Here is a 14927-nt window from a genome sequence, read left to right on the forward strand (position 1 = left end):
CTTATTAATTTAGGGCACTTAGGGAGATTAGAATGACCATGATACTTCTAAAACTTTAATATCAACTGTAGCTCATCTCCCCATACAGACATAAGCATCAGGGTGAATCTTCAAATAATAGTATAACCCAGAACTATGAAATGCATAATTTACAAACAGTCCAGCTGGGTGGTGGTGGCGCACGCCTTTATCCCAGCATTTGGGAGGCAGAGGCAGGTGGATCTCTGGAAGTTCTAGGCCAGCCTGGTCTACAGAGCAAGTTCTAGAACAGCCAGGGCTACACAGAGAAATCCTGTCTTGAAAACCAAAACCAAACAAACAAACAAACAAAAACAAAATTCTAGCTTCCTTAGTTGGGAGATTTGAATTTAAAATTATATTTTTCACCGTTTAAATATTCCTGTAGGCTATAGTTCTTTGTAAACTACTAAACTCGGTGTATTTTATTCTTTAAACAAGAATGTGAGCTATCCAAAGGAAGTGTACATATGGTTAGGACTGTGTATAAAACAGTAATTTTGAAATTTCCAAGAATTCTTGGGAATACTGATTCATTCATTGTCCCTGAATCTCAAAGGGTTACATGCCAGGAATTTAGAAAACCTGCTTCCTGTTACAGTGTGTCACAATTTAAAAAGGCACCATTGCTGCTGAATAAACACACTAAAAAAGCTAAAAATATTATAGTAAACACAATTATTTGTAAATATAAATTATCTTTTCATTTTTATTTTAAAAACAATGCCATTTCCAAATACAAAAAATAGGCTTATTTTTAAAGAATCCTTTAAATATAGCTTTGATCATGTTTTATTTACCAAGAAAATAGATGTTAATACACTGACAGTTGTTTCTGAGAAAAATTAGTATTATTTCAGCATCCTCTTGGGGTAGGCCTTTACACCTGAAGATCTATGACGACACAGAAATCAAATCAATAATGGCCATGAACGTAATTTGTATTTCAATCTGAATCTGAGTAACCAATGTAGAGAGATCATTTATTTGGGATATGGATCCCTAAGTCTAAAAACTGAGGACAAAAGGAATGCTTGCGTCTACTCAGTTCCTACAAACTCACAACCCCCCCCCCCCAGATGACCCAGCATTTCTGCTGAGTGGTTTGTGACCACACAGGCTACACAGAGGCTTCATCGGATCCTGAGTCCAGACTCTTTACACTCTGACCACATATTGTTTATGGCCAAAAAAAAGTATGGGATCCAGAATCACATTATAAATAATTAACAATGGGACAGCAAAAGGTGCCAGATACTTCTCAGAACAAAACACCTCCATTCAAAATGGGCTGGATTTGGGTAAGTCCCTTGAAATACAGTCTTGTAAGAGGCCAGCTCCTTGCTATTGCACATGGGTCAGTTTTAAAATCAATCCAGGCAAGAGTTCAGACACATCAACATTCATCCAATTATTTACAAAAGTCGGGGAACAGCTTGCACGCGAACAAGGAAAGGGAGGGTCTGGCGCATTCTCACAGGCTCATGGCAGCCACTGCGGGCAGAGGCAGCCAAGCTCCCACATAGGGAGAAGCACAGAGCAGAAAACATCGAGACTTTTTTAAGCCTCTGACTTCCTGTACAGACAGATGCTGAGTATGAGCTGTGCTGCTGTTTTACTCTCTGAGGTTTGTGTTTGCTGCAGCCTCAAGTAGGTGTACTGGATCTTCTTTTAGCTTACTTTCTTTTCCCTAAGGTCACACAAAAGGTGTGAGACATTTTCATAAACCACAAAGGTGATACAGCAGGCTGGAGTCACTCGAATCAAATTGGGAGCAATGCCTTTATAAAATCCGCTGATGCCTTCTTTCCTAAAGGAGGAAGAGACACAAGCCAGCAACACGTCATTAACATGGGGCACACAAAGAGCAGACAAGCCTCACCTACTCACGTGTGGGTGTGGACAAGCCATGCACACAATGCCCTGAAGGAATATAATTCATGTGTCATCCACATGGTTTACAAGGATGCAGTGCTGGAGGTTTGGCAGATCTAAGGGAGGCTCTTGACTGCTTCCCAAGGCAGTCGGGAGTCGTAGTTCAGGCCTATAATCCTAGCACCCGGGAGGGAGGCTGAGGCAGGAGACTGTTATAAGTCTGAAGTCTCTGAAGCTGCCCTCGACTAGACATAGTATGTCTCCAATCTCCTAACTGATCTCAGTGACACAACATTAGAGTAAGGCCTAGTAAATCAATGTGCAGGTATCAGACAGTGTGAACTCAGTGCAAATGCAGTCTCTTCAGGTCTTTTATGATTAAAGGGAAATGTAAGGAAAGTCGGCCTGTAATCATTTAATTATTTTCATGCATCATCTCTTCTGCTTACAGGACAAGTACTGGTAAAAGTTAAAGGGCCAGCAGCAGACACAGGCCTTTTCAAACAAATTTAACTAGCTTTCTGACTTTTTATATCCAATGTCAATCAAGTATTTAGTGACTTAAATTCTGCTGATACGTTTTCTAAGCACTGACATCTGTTTCATTGTTTTTATAACGACTCCGAGAGCCCAAGCAGTTTCACTTAACAAACAGAGAAAGGCATGGGTGACACCGTGCATAGTGACTTACAGAAAATGGGAATGTAGGCACAGCCAACCCTGTCTTTTCCACAGCAAACTGGCCAGTCCTAAAAATCTTAAATAGAGTGGACAGTCTAGGCACGCTCTGACTCCATCGCTATGTTCAGAGTGGACAGTCTAGGCACGCACTCATCCCATCTCTATGTACGAAGTGGACAGTCTAGGCACATACTCACCCCATCTCTATGTACGGAGTAGACAGTCTAGGCACATACTCACCCCATCTCTATGTACAGAGTGGACAGTCTAGGCACGCTCTGATCCCATCTCTATGTACGGAGTGGACAGTCTAGGCACACACTCACCCCATCTCTATGTACAGAGTGGACAGTCTAGGCATGCTCTGACCCCATCTCTATGTACGGAGTGGACAGTCTAGACATGCTCTCACCTCCATGTCTTTATGATCACATCCAACACACCACCGTAGGACACATGCTGGTCCTGGAGACGGGCCCGCACAACCTGATATGGGTATGTTGCTGCTACAGCAAAGATTTTGGATAGTGCAGCAATAGAGATATATTCTGCCGTGCTCTAAAGTGAGAACATAAATAGGTTTTCTTTACAAGCAAAATCACACACAAAAACCCGTTTAAATAAATAAAAAAAAAAATACTGTTCCCTCTAACACAAAGTCTATTTAATATTGGGTTCTAGTTAACATTTGTATCATTAGCTTATAAAATATTTAGCTGTTAGTTAAATTAGTGACCGAGTATTTATTATGATAGCAATAGTGTCAAAGCAAGCATACTTAGAAATCTTCTACCTATTTAGTGCCCATGAAAAAGAAGGATGCTCCTACCAGCTGGGCTTCGGGTAGTCTGTTGGTGTGTTTGTTGTGCTTCAACTTCAGCCACTCATAGGCCATAAACTGAAGGGCACCGTGTGATGTTCCAAACAGCCCAGGGACAAATCCCTAAAGGGAAGGATAAAGAAGAAAAAAAATCAAACAGCTTGAATGAAAGATACACTTAAAGTATTTTCATATTATTTTATGCAAATTCACCTATGTTTTACATAAATCACATTTTAATATATGGTATTATGAATAATACTGTGGGGCTGGAGAGATGACTCAGTTGTTAAGAGCACTGACTGTTCTTCTAGGGGACCTGGGTTCAATTCCTAGCATCCACATGGCAGCTCACAGTGTTTGTAACTCCATTCTAGGGGACCCAGCACACTCACACACCTATACATGCAGGCAAAACACAAATTCACATAGGAAAAAAAACAAACAAAAATAAATAAATAAAAAGACCAGTACTGCCTTCTCCTTTTCTCATGGGTTGTTTTTCTGTAGTACTATACTTACAAACATGAAAAAGATCCACATGATCAAGAATTGGCGTTTGAATAGGGGTTAAATTTAGCAAAAGACAAATTAAATAAAGCTAATGATATTTCAAAGGACTGCACATTGGTCTTCTAGGAGAAAAGGGTAAGAAGTGAAGAAAGAAAATACAGACCCGAATAATACAATTCCAAACAAAATCGCCTATAGATCAGTAAGCAATCCATAACCTCACATTAAGACCAAGTGATTTAAAGCTATTACATAATTCTTGAAAAATAAAGTAAAACTGAAGCCTTTTACTTCAGTCTAAAGGGCTGTGGTGGTTAATCTTCACTGTTCGCATGACTGGGGAGATGCAGGGTGTGTGCAAGTGACAGTGGTGCACACACCCGAGCTGGAGACCTGGAGCTAGTGTGGGCGGAAAAGGAGACCCAGTGGAGCACCAGCACGTCCTCTCTGTTCTACCCCCGCCATCACGGACCGGCACCTGAGACCACAAGCCCTGCACGCTCCCCGTCTCCAGCGGCTTCTCTCACATGCTGTGCCCACAGCGAGACAAAAGGAACTGCCGTGAAGAGAGACTAAGGCAAGAGAAGGAAGGTATAAAATTGGAAACAGATTTTGTTGCAACTAAAAAGAAATTTGAAATATACTACATTCACTGGGCAGTGAGAGACAGGTGGATCTCTGTGAGTTCAAGAGCAAGTTCCAGGACAGCTGGGGCTACACAGAGAAACCTTGTCTCCAAAAACCAAAACAAAAAATATATCTGCTACATTCAGACTGGGCAGGGGAAAACAGGCAAGGGGCTGAATTTTTCTTTTGGTTGTTAAAGTCATGCTATATTTCCAGTAAGTAAAATAAGATCCATTAAGACTCACTGATCTCTTCTCCACAGACTGTTAGACAGCATCCCAGGGCTACAGCAAGAAAGGGTGATCTCACTAAAAGGACACCTGACCAAGTTTTAGACCATTCCCACATCAAAGTCATAAAGTCAGAGGATGCATAGCTTAAGGTACAATTTCAATAACATAAAATTTCCACTTCACTCAATTATTTCTTGCAAAAATTTGGTTTCTTTTTAGGACCAAATATAGGCCATTCAGAAAAGAAAAAGAGTTGATGTATAGAACAATAAAAAGAAGCCGGTATGGTGAACCCTGTCTATAATCTCAGTATTCTATAGTCTTAGACAGGAAGGTTGAGAGCTGAAGGCCAGACTGGGCTATATGGCAAGACTTTGTCTCAAAAACAAAACAAAGCCAGTATTAATTGCAATTTCCAGTTACTCAATGTACATTCATGATAATTTGTTACCTTGTATAATCCACGCACACCTTCATATTTATATATTTTCACGAGTGCATCAAACATCCCTGTATACTGTCTCTGTGAGGGGTTAACAACACCACCGTACTGTAACATAAGGCGAGTTTTCGTCACCCATAATGGGTTTGTGATGCAGAGAGTCATGGCTCCTAAAATAATATTGAAAGATTAATTACCATATAGGTACCATTTCACTTAGTCCAAACTAAGAATAGTTCATTAGAAAATAACATTCTTCTCAACAGTGTGCACATAACATAAAGAAGTCCCAGCTGATCAAGAACTGAGATAAAGCCAGGTGTGGTGGCACACACACCTTTAATTCCAGAATTCAGGAGGCAGAGGCAGGCAGATCTCTGAGTTAGAAGGACGGCCTAGTTTACACAGTGAGTTCCAGGACAGCCAGGCTACATAGTGAATCCTTGTCTTAAAAACAAAAAACAAAACCACTGGGGTATAAGTAGGTCATTAAATTTAGTTAAGAAAATGAAGGCAATGATATCCCAATCAATTGAGCATGTTCTCAAAGAACAAGACATGAAATCTTATTTCTGCATCTGGGAGAGTGGTGGTCTCTAAGACACCACCCAAGAGTCCAAAGGAAAACTTCGTTTTTGGCGGTCAAAAAAGTTCCTTCTGTGGTCAGTGAGAGGTAGATTAAAAGACAAAATATTATACAGTTTCCCTGTAAGGAAAGGGCCAAGTTATCCAGACTCCTAAACAATGGAGCCTAGGATAGAGACTAGACCTTTGGAGGTGCACATAAAAGGGAGGGGCTGTGGTTTAGGAAGGTGGCTCCTCAAGCTGCACAGGCACAGGTAAGTCCCAAGATCACCACACCCTACCTTCCTCAAACCCTTTCAAAGGTCGTCACTGTGTCCCTCCCCTCATTACAGGATAAGGCACATTTTATAATCTTTTCAGAAGTGATCACTTTGCCAAACATTTCATCTGGTGACAGGTATAGCGGCACTCTGTCAGCTGGGGGGTGGGGTCAGGAAGATCATTTCAAGGCCAGGTTGGGCATATGTTGGGAGGGCTTAAAAAAAATCAAGCCTGAAGGCAAAAGGTCACAGAGAGAGCCCTTCAGACAGTACACTCAAGCTCCCCGCCCCCAACTAAGGAATTAAGTTTGGAAGGTGACGTCATTCGTTGCCTTACCAGCTTCAGCAGCAGAGATGAGGTATTCTACTGGCGTCAGCTGTTCAGCTCTTCCCTCCGTCTTATATGATTTGATGGCATTGTAACTAACAATAGTAAACACAAGCAGTTTAGTCAAACGTCCATTTTAAAGCCTGACCTCAAAAAAAAAAGGTCAACATATAATGCAACCACAAATGAAGACCTTATTTAAGAAGAGATATGTCAGAAATGGCTCATAGTGGAGTATAATACCCTGCCATAAATAAATACACCTAGCAATAAATATATTTATGTATGTATGTATGTATGTATACGTATACACACACACACACACACACACACACACACACACACAGCATTACACATTTGAATGGTACAGAGTAAATGCTTTCTTGCACAAGAGCTGCCTCTCCAGAGCAATACAACAGTGACTGAGACACAGTAGCCAGGCCAGAGGCTCACAGCAGCACACGCTCCTCCGCGCGGTCATGACGCTTTGTGATCATGCTCCTTTACTCTCAGTGAGGTGGCTGGACCTGAGCAGTGGGAGCTATCCCAAACAGCGGCAGGAGCTGACAGGTAAATGAGCTATGAAGACAACGGGGCAGGTCAGGATATCTCAAAGGAATCTGGCCATCGAGTCCCCGTTCCACCAGGGATCTCTGTGACCCGTGTTACAGGTCCTCCCAGGCCTAATCCTCCTGCTTTAAACTTCCCTGGGCACCACATCACTTCTCTATGCTGTCTCAAACTATCTGGGGTCCTTGCTGAGGATAAATATGCAACCATGTCATGGTACTTCAGTCCTTGGGGAACATTCTGGAACTGATCTCTTACACATGAAGAAAATAGTTTACTTAAAGGACTGAATTTAAGAATTGAAATTTGTGGGATTCACTTTAGAAAAGTTTCCGGTTCCTACTGCAGCACCTACAAAAGCACTAATAAACAGCCACTTAGTCACCGCTTTTTAGTCTATGTTGGCTGTTAAAAGTGCACCAGAGGCCGGGCGGTGGTCATACCTTTAATCTCAGTGCGTTCAAGGCCAGCCTGGTATACTAGAGCTAGTTCCAGGACAGGTTCCAAAGCTACAGAGAAACTTTGTCTCGAAAAACCAAAAAGGGGGGGGGGGTCACCAGGGTATTGTATGCTCCCAGCACCACAGAACTCCCGAAGAAGCTGTACAGTGTCACTGTAAATTACAGAGTTAGCAGGCTTCCCGGTGGCTTTAACGAAACAAAAGGCTCTTTAATGCCCACTTCAACTTTCCTGAATACATTTCAAAGCAATGCTTTCTTTTTGCTTTTCTTCTTTCTTCCTTCCTTTCTTAGACAAGGTTTCTCTGTGTAGTCCTGGCTGTCCTGGAACTTGCTTTGTAGACCATGCTGGTCTCAACCTCAGAGATCCGCCTGCCTCTGCCTCCCGAGTGCTGGGACTAAAGGTGTGCGCCCAAAGCAACAGCTTCTGTGAGGATGTTTTCCTGTCTCACCCTGTTACCATCTTCCTGTCAGCAGCCCTGTCCCATGGTAAATGTCTCTGGTAACAGCTGGCAGGAAGGAAATAACAAGCTACTTTGCCTTCCAACCCTTTCAAATTAAAAGAAAGATTAAATGACTCATCAGCTACACATGTGAAAAATGGTAACAAGCAGAAAACATTAAAGCAGAGATTCCTTTTAATGTAAAAGCCCCCCCACATCTACTCACAAGAAGAAGTAGAGTCCCCAGGATAGACCTGCACCCCACACATTGGGAGTTGCTCCTTGGTAAAGTCCTCGCAGTCCTTCTGCTTTCCAAATGGTGGTCAAGCAATGTAAAATCCCTTTATATTTTGGTCTGACTTCCAGGCCGTCGCTCACTGCAGGGAAGAATACACAGGTGAGAAGAGGTGCTGACCCGTGGATCACAGTCAGCACACGATCAGATCTGTGAAGGAAATAAGTTCACAGGAACAATTTTAGGCAGAGGAAATTCTTTCTGGGATAGTTAGTATTTTAAATTAGTACATCTATCAGCTTACCAAAGTAAACTTCCAGATGCAGCCAGAGCATACTGAAGCCGCTAGGATTTCAGGAAGTAGCCTTTAACCCCAAAACACTTAAATGTTTGTCACAGATACTCAAGATTATGAACTCAAATGTTTACAAATATTACTCGGGGGATAGAGAGATTGCTCAGTGGTTTGGAGTACTTGTTGTTCTTGTAGAGGACCTGGGTGTGATTCTCAGCACCCAATGGTAGCTCACAACCACCTCTAACTCAGTTCCAGGGGAGATGACAGTCTCTTGTGAACTCTGGGGGCACCAGGCACTCAAATGGTACATACACATAAAATAAAAATACTACTAAAAAAATCAAACTAGTCAGTGGCTTCAATTCTATCAAGAATGCCAGCAAGATCTGAGGGGAGCAGGGAAGGGGTCCGGAGACAGGACAGCCTACGGCTGGCCGTTCCCTCTTTACCACCACATATACAGTCAGAACAGAAAAGACCAAAGTATTTCCCTTGAACATTGTTTTCTAAAACTGAACTAGCTTCCTCATCCTTTCCCAGACTGTTCTTATCCTGGTCCCCGCAGCTCTGCTCGCTACAGTCCTCTTGGGACCAGTTACCACCCTTCTTGTTTCCTTTTAATTAAACAATCTTAAAAAAAAAAAAACCCTGAAAGGCCCTTTTTATCTTTCTATTCTACATAAAGCTCTCCCGGACCTGCCCACATCTCAGAAAATGCCACCGTCTGGCTTTAAGCGACAGTAGTATTTAAGTGTAGAGCGCCACTATGCCTGGCTAAATTTGGCATTAATGTTTATTCTGTTTCTGTAGGAAATGAAAAATACATTGAATAGGATAGTTTGGGGGGATGAGGGATGCTTAACGGCTGTGTGCAAGCTGTAGGAAAACAATATGGAACAATGCAGTTTACAATGACTTTATTGTTTTAAAAAGTCGCTTAATCCTGGAGGTAGGATATTAAGTGTTTTCAATAACAGAGAACATTCCGCACCATGCAAATGATACCAAATTATAAAGCCACGTTCCGTATTATAAAAATCTAGAATACATCTCACAGCCATTCTATCCTTTCTACACCCACTCTCCTCTCTGACGTGTGAATCCTTTCTCATCGTTCATATCAATGCTTTAGGTTTAGCAGGTAGAGAAATGGGCTTCATCTCAGCGATTTTACACGTATGTCATCATACTGCTTCCATGTCATCCTTCTCTCTCACTTCTCTTTCATGTGCCCACCCTGTTCCTTCTGCTGAGCTGCTCATCCCAGACAGGGTTTCTCTGTGTAGTCCTGGAACTCAGAGATCCGCCTGCCTCTCAAGGCTGAGATTAAAGGCGTGGATTCTCTAAAGGATATTCTGTAAAGTAATTTGTGTGGATTCTTATTACTTCTTTATCATCAGCCATTAGAAGGGGAACTCACAGGGGTCAAAGTGTGTAAATGTAAATTTAAAAATACACAGTGAAAGTACTTTCCAAAAAGCTCACACTAACTATCGTCTTTTACATGTAAGCATACCCAATTTTGCTGTCCCTCACCTGCTGGACCAGGGCCTGGCAAGGAAGAACCATTACTGTTTACGAGAGCCAAGCAAAGGCGAAGAGTCAGGTTCTTTCACCACTGCCCTGCCGATGTTACACTGAGTTGAGAGTAAAGCGCACCGGGCTATGTATGAACCTGGGGGGGTACCCAGTTTCCTTTATTAGCTACATGGTCACACCCGCTCTGGGCTTCAGCGCTCTCCTTTGTAAAGAGGGCACAATATCATCTATTTCCTAAAGTTTGTAAATTTACACACAATTTGGGCAGCAGGGAGATCTGCTTCTGAGAAGTATGTTATAGCATGCATGTTTCTGATGTGCCCTTTGGGGTCTGTACCTCTCATTCTGTATATATATATATGTAAAGATGCCCAGTATATATATATACACACGCACATATATATACATATATACACACACATATGTGTGGATATATATTCTGGGCATCTTTCCATTTTTCTCTTGGCAGTAAGCTCACAGCTTAGTTGTGAGACAAAAGGCAAACAAAGGTCCTGTGTTCTCCGAAGGTACAGACCAAGGCTTGCTTTACTGTCCTGAGAAGCTAATCTAGTAGTAACTGTGTGGATTAAAGATAAGGAAGACCAGGTGCTTGTCTCTGGAAGGGTGGGAAGGATAGCTGAACAGCAAACACAAGCGCGGCGCACCATACCTGGCAATCTGGTGGCACGGATGTTGGGCTGGGAGCTGCTGGGTGAACTGTGTGACTCCAGCGCTCATGGTGAGCTCCATTCTCAATGACAGCACCTGAAGCCGGCCTTGCAGGAGGATGAAGGTTAAAAGGCTACCCGCAAGCCAAGGAGAGGTTCTCACTAGAAGCCAATCCCACCAGCACCTTGTCCTGGACTTCCAGCCCCCAGATCCCCAAGGGAACAATCTCTGTGATGCTTAAGCTGTTCTGTCTGCTAGTGGTGTTTTGTTGCAGCTCACCTAACTACAAAATTAATAAATAAATAAATTGATTAATTTTTAAAAAGTTTGGCTATGATCTCAAGGCATTATCTTTCTCAAATCTGTGTCCAATTACGTGTAAAATAATCACATACTTGTTTGGAGAAACACTATTGCTTTCTCGTTTCCTTTCCTAATTAAAAAAAAAGTAAACAAAACAGATGGGCATGGTGGCACAGGCCTTTAATCCCAGCACTGGGAAGGCAGAGGAGGGCTGATCTCTGAGCTTATGGCCAGAGAGTTCCAGGACAGCCAAGACTGTTATACAGAGAAACCAAATCTATCTTGAAATACCAAACTAAATCAAACCAACCAACCAAACAAAAGAAAAAAACATAATAGTTACCCTACTAGCAAAGTAAAGAATTTCATTATATACAATGTGTTAAAAAAACAAAAAAAAAGGTGGTGGTGCCCTGAAGTAGAATGAATTTGAAGGCAGAGAAAACAAGAGACGAACAAGATGAAGACCTGAATGAGGATCTCCCTAATGTCAAACAGAAGTTGCTTTACAGACAGCGAGTTTTAGTCTAAATGACTAGAGAAATTCCATAAAAGCAGTGATCTCAGTGGTAACACTGAAAGACAAGACAGAATTGAAGAAAAGAGTTGGTATACGGCAGGAGCTGAGACAAAAGACATTCATGTTAGAATCATTCCTGAAGACTGTCAGTAAGCACACTGGCTTTAAAAGCTGCAACCCTACCACCTCAGTACAAACTGTTTCAGGCGCTGTCCCTTAGTTTTACCCCTCCTTTTCTTGGTCACAACTGAAGAACCTGTTTCTCTTCATTAATAAATTTCCTAACTAGTTTTACATGGATGACTAAATTCTTTTTTTTTTTTTTTTTATGATTCTGGCGTTGAGCTCAACACTTGCGGGTGCCCAGCTAAGCATCCACCACTGGGCTCATCCATTTCTCCCCCTTTCAACCAGCATGTCCCAGCCACCCTGTCACTGTGAGTTTCACTGAAGAGTGCCACCGCCTTGCCAGGCCAAATTCTGCGTCTCTGTGACTTCCACTCAACCCATGCCTGCCTGACCTTAGGACCAACTCACAGCTGGAGCGCTCTTCCCGCGTGAAACTCAACTAGTCCTTCGCCTTCCTTACGTAACACTTCTGCCCTTTTGACACAGCGGACAACGGGAGCTCCAGTTGGCCCCAGAGTCAGTGAACTGTTTGGTTTCACAGCGGTGCACCTCACTGCTAGACTGTAATTTTAAGTGGGCTTAATTACAAGAAACCACAAACTCTGGGAAGTATTCAGTACTGATGCCTGTTGATGAGTGCGCTGGTTAGTTTTATGTCAACCTGACACTGCTAGTTATCTGGAAAGAGAACCCTCAATGAGAAAACGCCTTCATTAGAACACCTGCAGACAAGTCTGTAGGGCATTTCCTTGATAACAGTGGAGGTGGGGTGCCACCTTCCCTGCATTCCTGTCGCAGGTGGCAGGTCAGGTCGTCTTGAACTGTATAAGAAAGCAGGCTGAGCAAGCCATGAGAAACAACCAGTAAGTAGCACCCCTCCAGAGCCTCTGCATCAGCTCCTCCTCCAGGTTACAGCCTTGAATTATGTCCTGACTTCCTGGATGATGGACTATAAGGCTGCAAGAGTAACCCTTTCCTCCCCAGGTGCTTTTGGTCATGGTGTTTACCACAGCGACAGAAACCCGTGGATGGCTCAACTTCCACGTTCGTCTTCCGAACCGTCTGTCACCACTGGAGCTGCAGGTGTTACTAAGCAGGCCTGCTTTGATGTGGGAAGGACTTCAACTGGGGACTACTATCTAATCTTAACTCCTTATTCTATCACCAACCACCTTATCTGCTCTGCAAGTGTCCAATGCTCTTCTCACTTCCGATAAAGAACCTTCTCAGTTACCAAGCACTCCCTCCCCCCTCCCCCCAGTCTGGTCCGTTTTGTAGCACTTTCTAAACAGCAGCGTGGTCAGCCCTATTCCAAAATAAAAATCTCAGCTCCTCTCTGTTCCTCAGGAGGCTGCAAGAGACGGACACCAAGACCCAGACCTCGAGAAGCCACTGCAAGGAGGGATTCAGAGTTATTCTGGAGGGTAGTTAAGGGCAGGACAGCGTTATAGTGAACTTGCTAAATCGAATCTCAGATTGGTATTTACAATCTGTTACCTGGGCGACTCACTCAACTCCTTCCATCATCTGGAGAAAGGCATAGTAAATTCCTAGTAAATGTTCAATGAAAGCTACCTGTCAATGGTTGTAAGTATTTATTACAATTATTTACAGATGCATATCAAACTCCATGGAATTATATGTCTCTGTAGTACCTAGGATACACTGCACAAGGAGCACCTATTTTCTGCCATAGAATGTCTTCTTGTCTCCTCTCTGGCTGCTAAAATAGTAATCCTGTTGAGACCTTCAACAGCTACGGAACCTTTACAGATGCATGTGAGTCACCTGTGTTCCGTTTTAAAATATTTACCTTTATTATTTTAAATTACCTGTATGTGTCCCTGTGCGGGTACTGCAGGTAAGTGCAGGTGCTGGCAGAGGCCAGAGGGGTTGGCATGCCCTGAAGCTGGAGCTGCGGGCAGTTATGAGTCACCTGCTCAGGGTGGGTGCTGGGAATCCTGCGTGGGTCCGGCGGGAATGCTAAGCCATCTCTCCAGCCCCGATTTTCTTTAAATATGGTCCTATTTGTACTCCTATTTTGCATTTGGATTTATTCTACTTCGCTCTTGATTTTATGTTGTGTGTAGAATTTGTAACTTTATAACAGGCTAATTGAGATTTTTAACTTCCCTGACAGCAATGAGAAACTGCTGATACTTCCGTAGCTTGGATACCGTTGTTGAAGCAGACACACATACATCAAGTAAATTGAATAAGATTAGAATATTCTACTAAAGCCATTTCTAAAGATTAGATTTTTTCAGGAAGAATTTGGCTTGTAATAATTAAACTAACAGAAAATCGTTTCCAAATAGTTACCAAAGATCACCTTTGGAATTCAGCTTGGCGTTAATTCATAAAATGCCGTGATGATTTCCATATGCTTAATTCACACTTGAATACAGTTATTTGGAGTGGAGCAGCCCCTCTTTCTTTTACTAGATAATGCATACTATAAATACTCCAAATTAAAGATACCTTCAAGAATATTTTTATCCCAACTCAGTGCTTACTCTTCGGGAGGACTATGCTCCAGCTCAAGGACTTGCACTTTCGTTCGACTTTACACAGCCAAACACGTGGCTGCCCTAAGACTTCAAACTACCCCGAAGAGTGAATGACGCATGAGGGTCAAAGCGACTCTCTCCTCTCAAACTTCACGCACTTTCCCTATCCCTTAGGGTAACGGGACTCAGGGAAGGCCGGGCCCAGGTACATTAACCGGGCCTCCCTTCCTAGACTCTAGCTCCGGGTGACGCGGGTACACAGCATCATCTTCGGGGCGCTCCTTGCAGTACGGAGGCTGGAGAGACCGACGTCTCCTCTGGGTGTTTAGTGGCTCGCTGGGGCTGACAGCGAGGGAAGCCGCCCGGGGCGTGGGCCGGCTCTTACCAGCGAAGCGGATCTTCACCAGGTCCAGCGGGTGCAGCGCCAGGTTGGACAAGACCCCGCCGCTCACGCCAGCCACCAGGTTCTCATACCGGACGTGGCGGAACACCGTGCTCCACGCCGCGGACCCGGCGGCCGTCGACTGGCCCTGGCCTGTCATGGGCTCGGGGTTCGCCGGCACGACGGCGCCGAGCGCCGCCGACGTTGGACGAGATGTAGTGGCCGCCACAGTGGCGACAGTCTCGGAGGCCCGGGGCCAGGAAGGCAGGACGCGAGCCCACTTCCCGGACCGGAGCCCGGGACACACGCGGGCGAGACAGGCGGAGAGACCCGAGCACGAGCCGAGCCCCCTCGGCCACGCCCACAGCTGCCTGTGCCCGCCCACCCTTTGACGTCACGCGAGCGACTGCTGAAGGACCGCCTCCAGCCTCGGGACGGAGCGACTACGGAGCGCCGCAGGGTCCAGGGCAGCCAGTCGGCTGCTACGCG

At 43.9% G+C, this 14927-nt stretch overlaps 1 protein-coding gene across 1 annotated transcript; it reads right to left on the reverse strand.

Annotated features, from left to right (window-relative positions):
• Nucleotides 1-720: 720 nt before the first annotated feature.
• On the reverse strand, nt 721-14789 carry Slc25a32 (solute carrier family 25 member 32). The gene is made up of 7 exons (XM_057791985.1): nt 14442-14789; nt 8080-8230; nt 6392-6477; nt 5219-5379; nt 3404-3517; nt 2987-3132; nt 721-1828 (listed from the first exon to the last, which is right to left on the reverse strand). The coding sequence occupies exons 1-7, from the start codon at nt 14596-14598 to the stop codon at nt 1690-1692; spliced, it is 954 nt and encodes a 317-aa protein (XP_057647968.1). The 5' UTR covers nt 14599-14789; the 3' UTR covers nt 721-1689.
• Nucleotides 14790-14927: the final 138 nt, after the last annotated feature.

The sequence above is a fragment of the Chionomys nivalis genome, chromosome 17, assembly GCF_950005125.1.
Source record: "Chionomys nivalis chromosome 17, mChiNiv1.1, whole genome shotgun sequence".
Classification (NCBI taxonomy): domain Eukaryota; kingdom Metazoa; phylum Chordata; class Mammalia; order Rodentia; family Cricetidae; genus Chionomys; species Chionomys nivalis.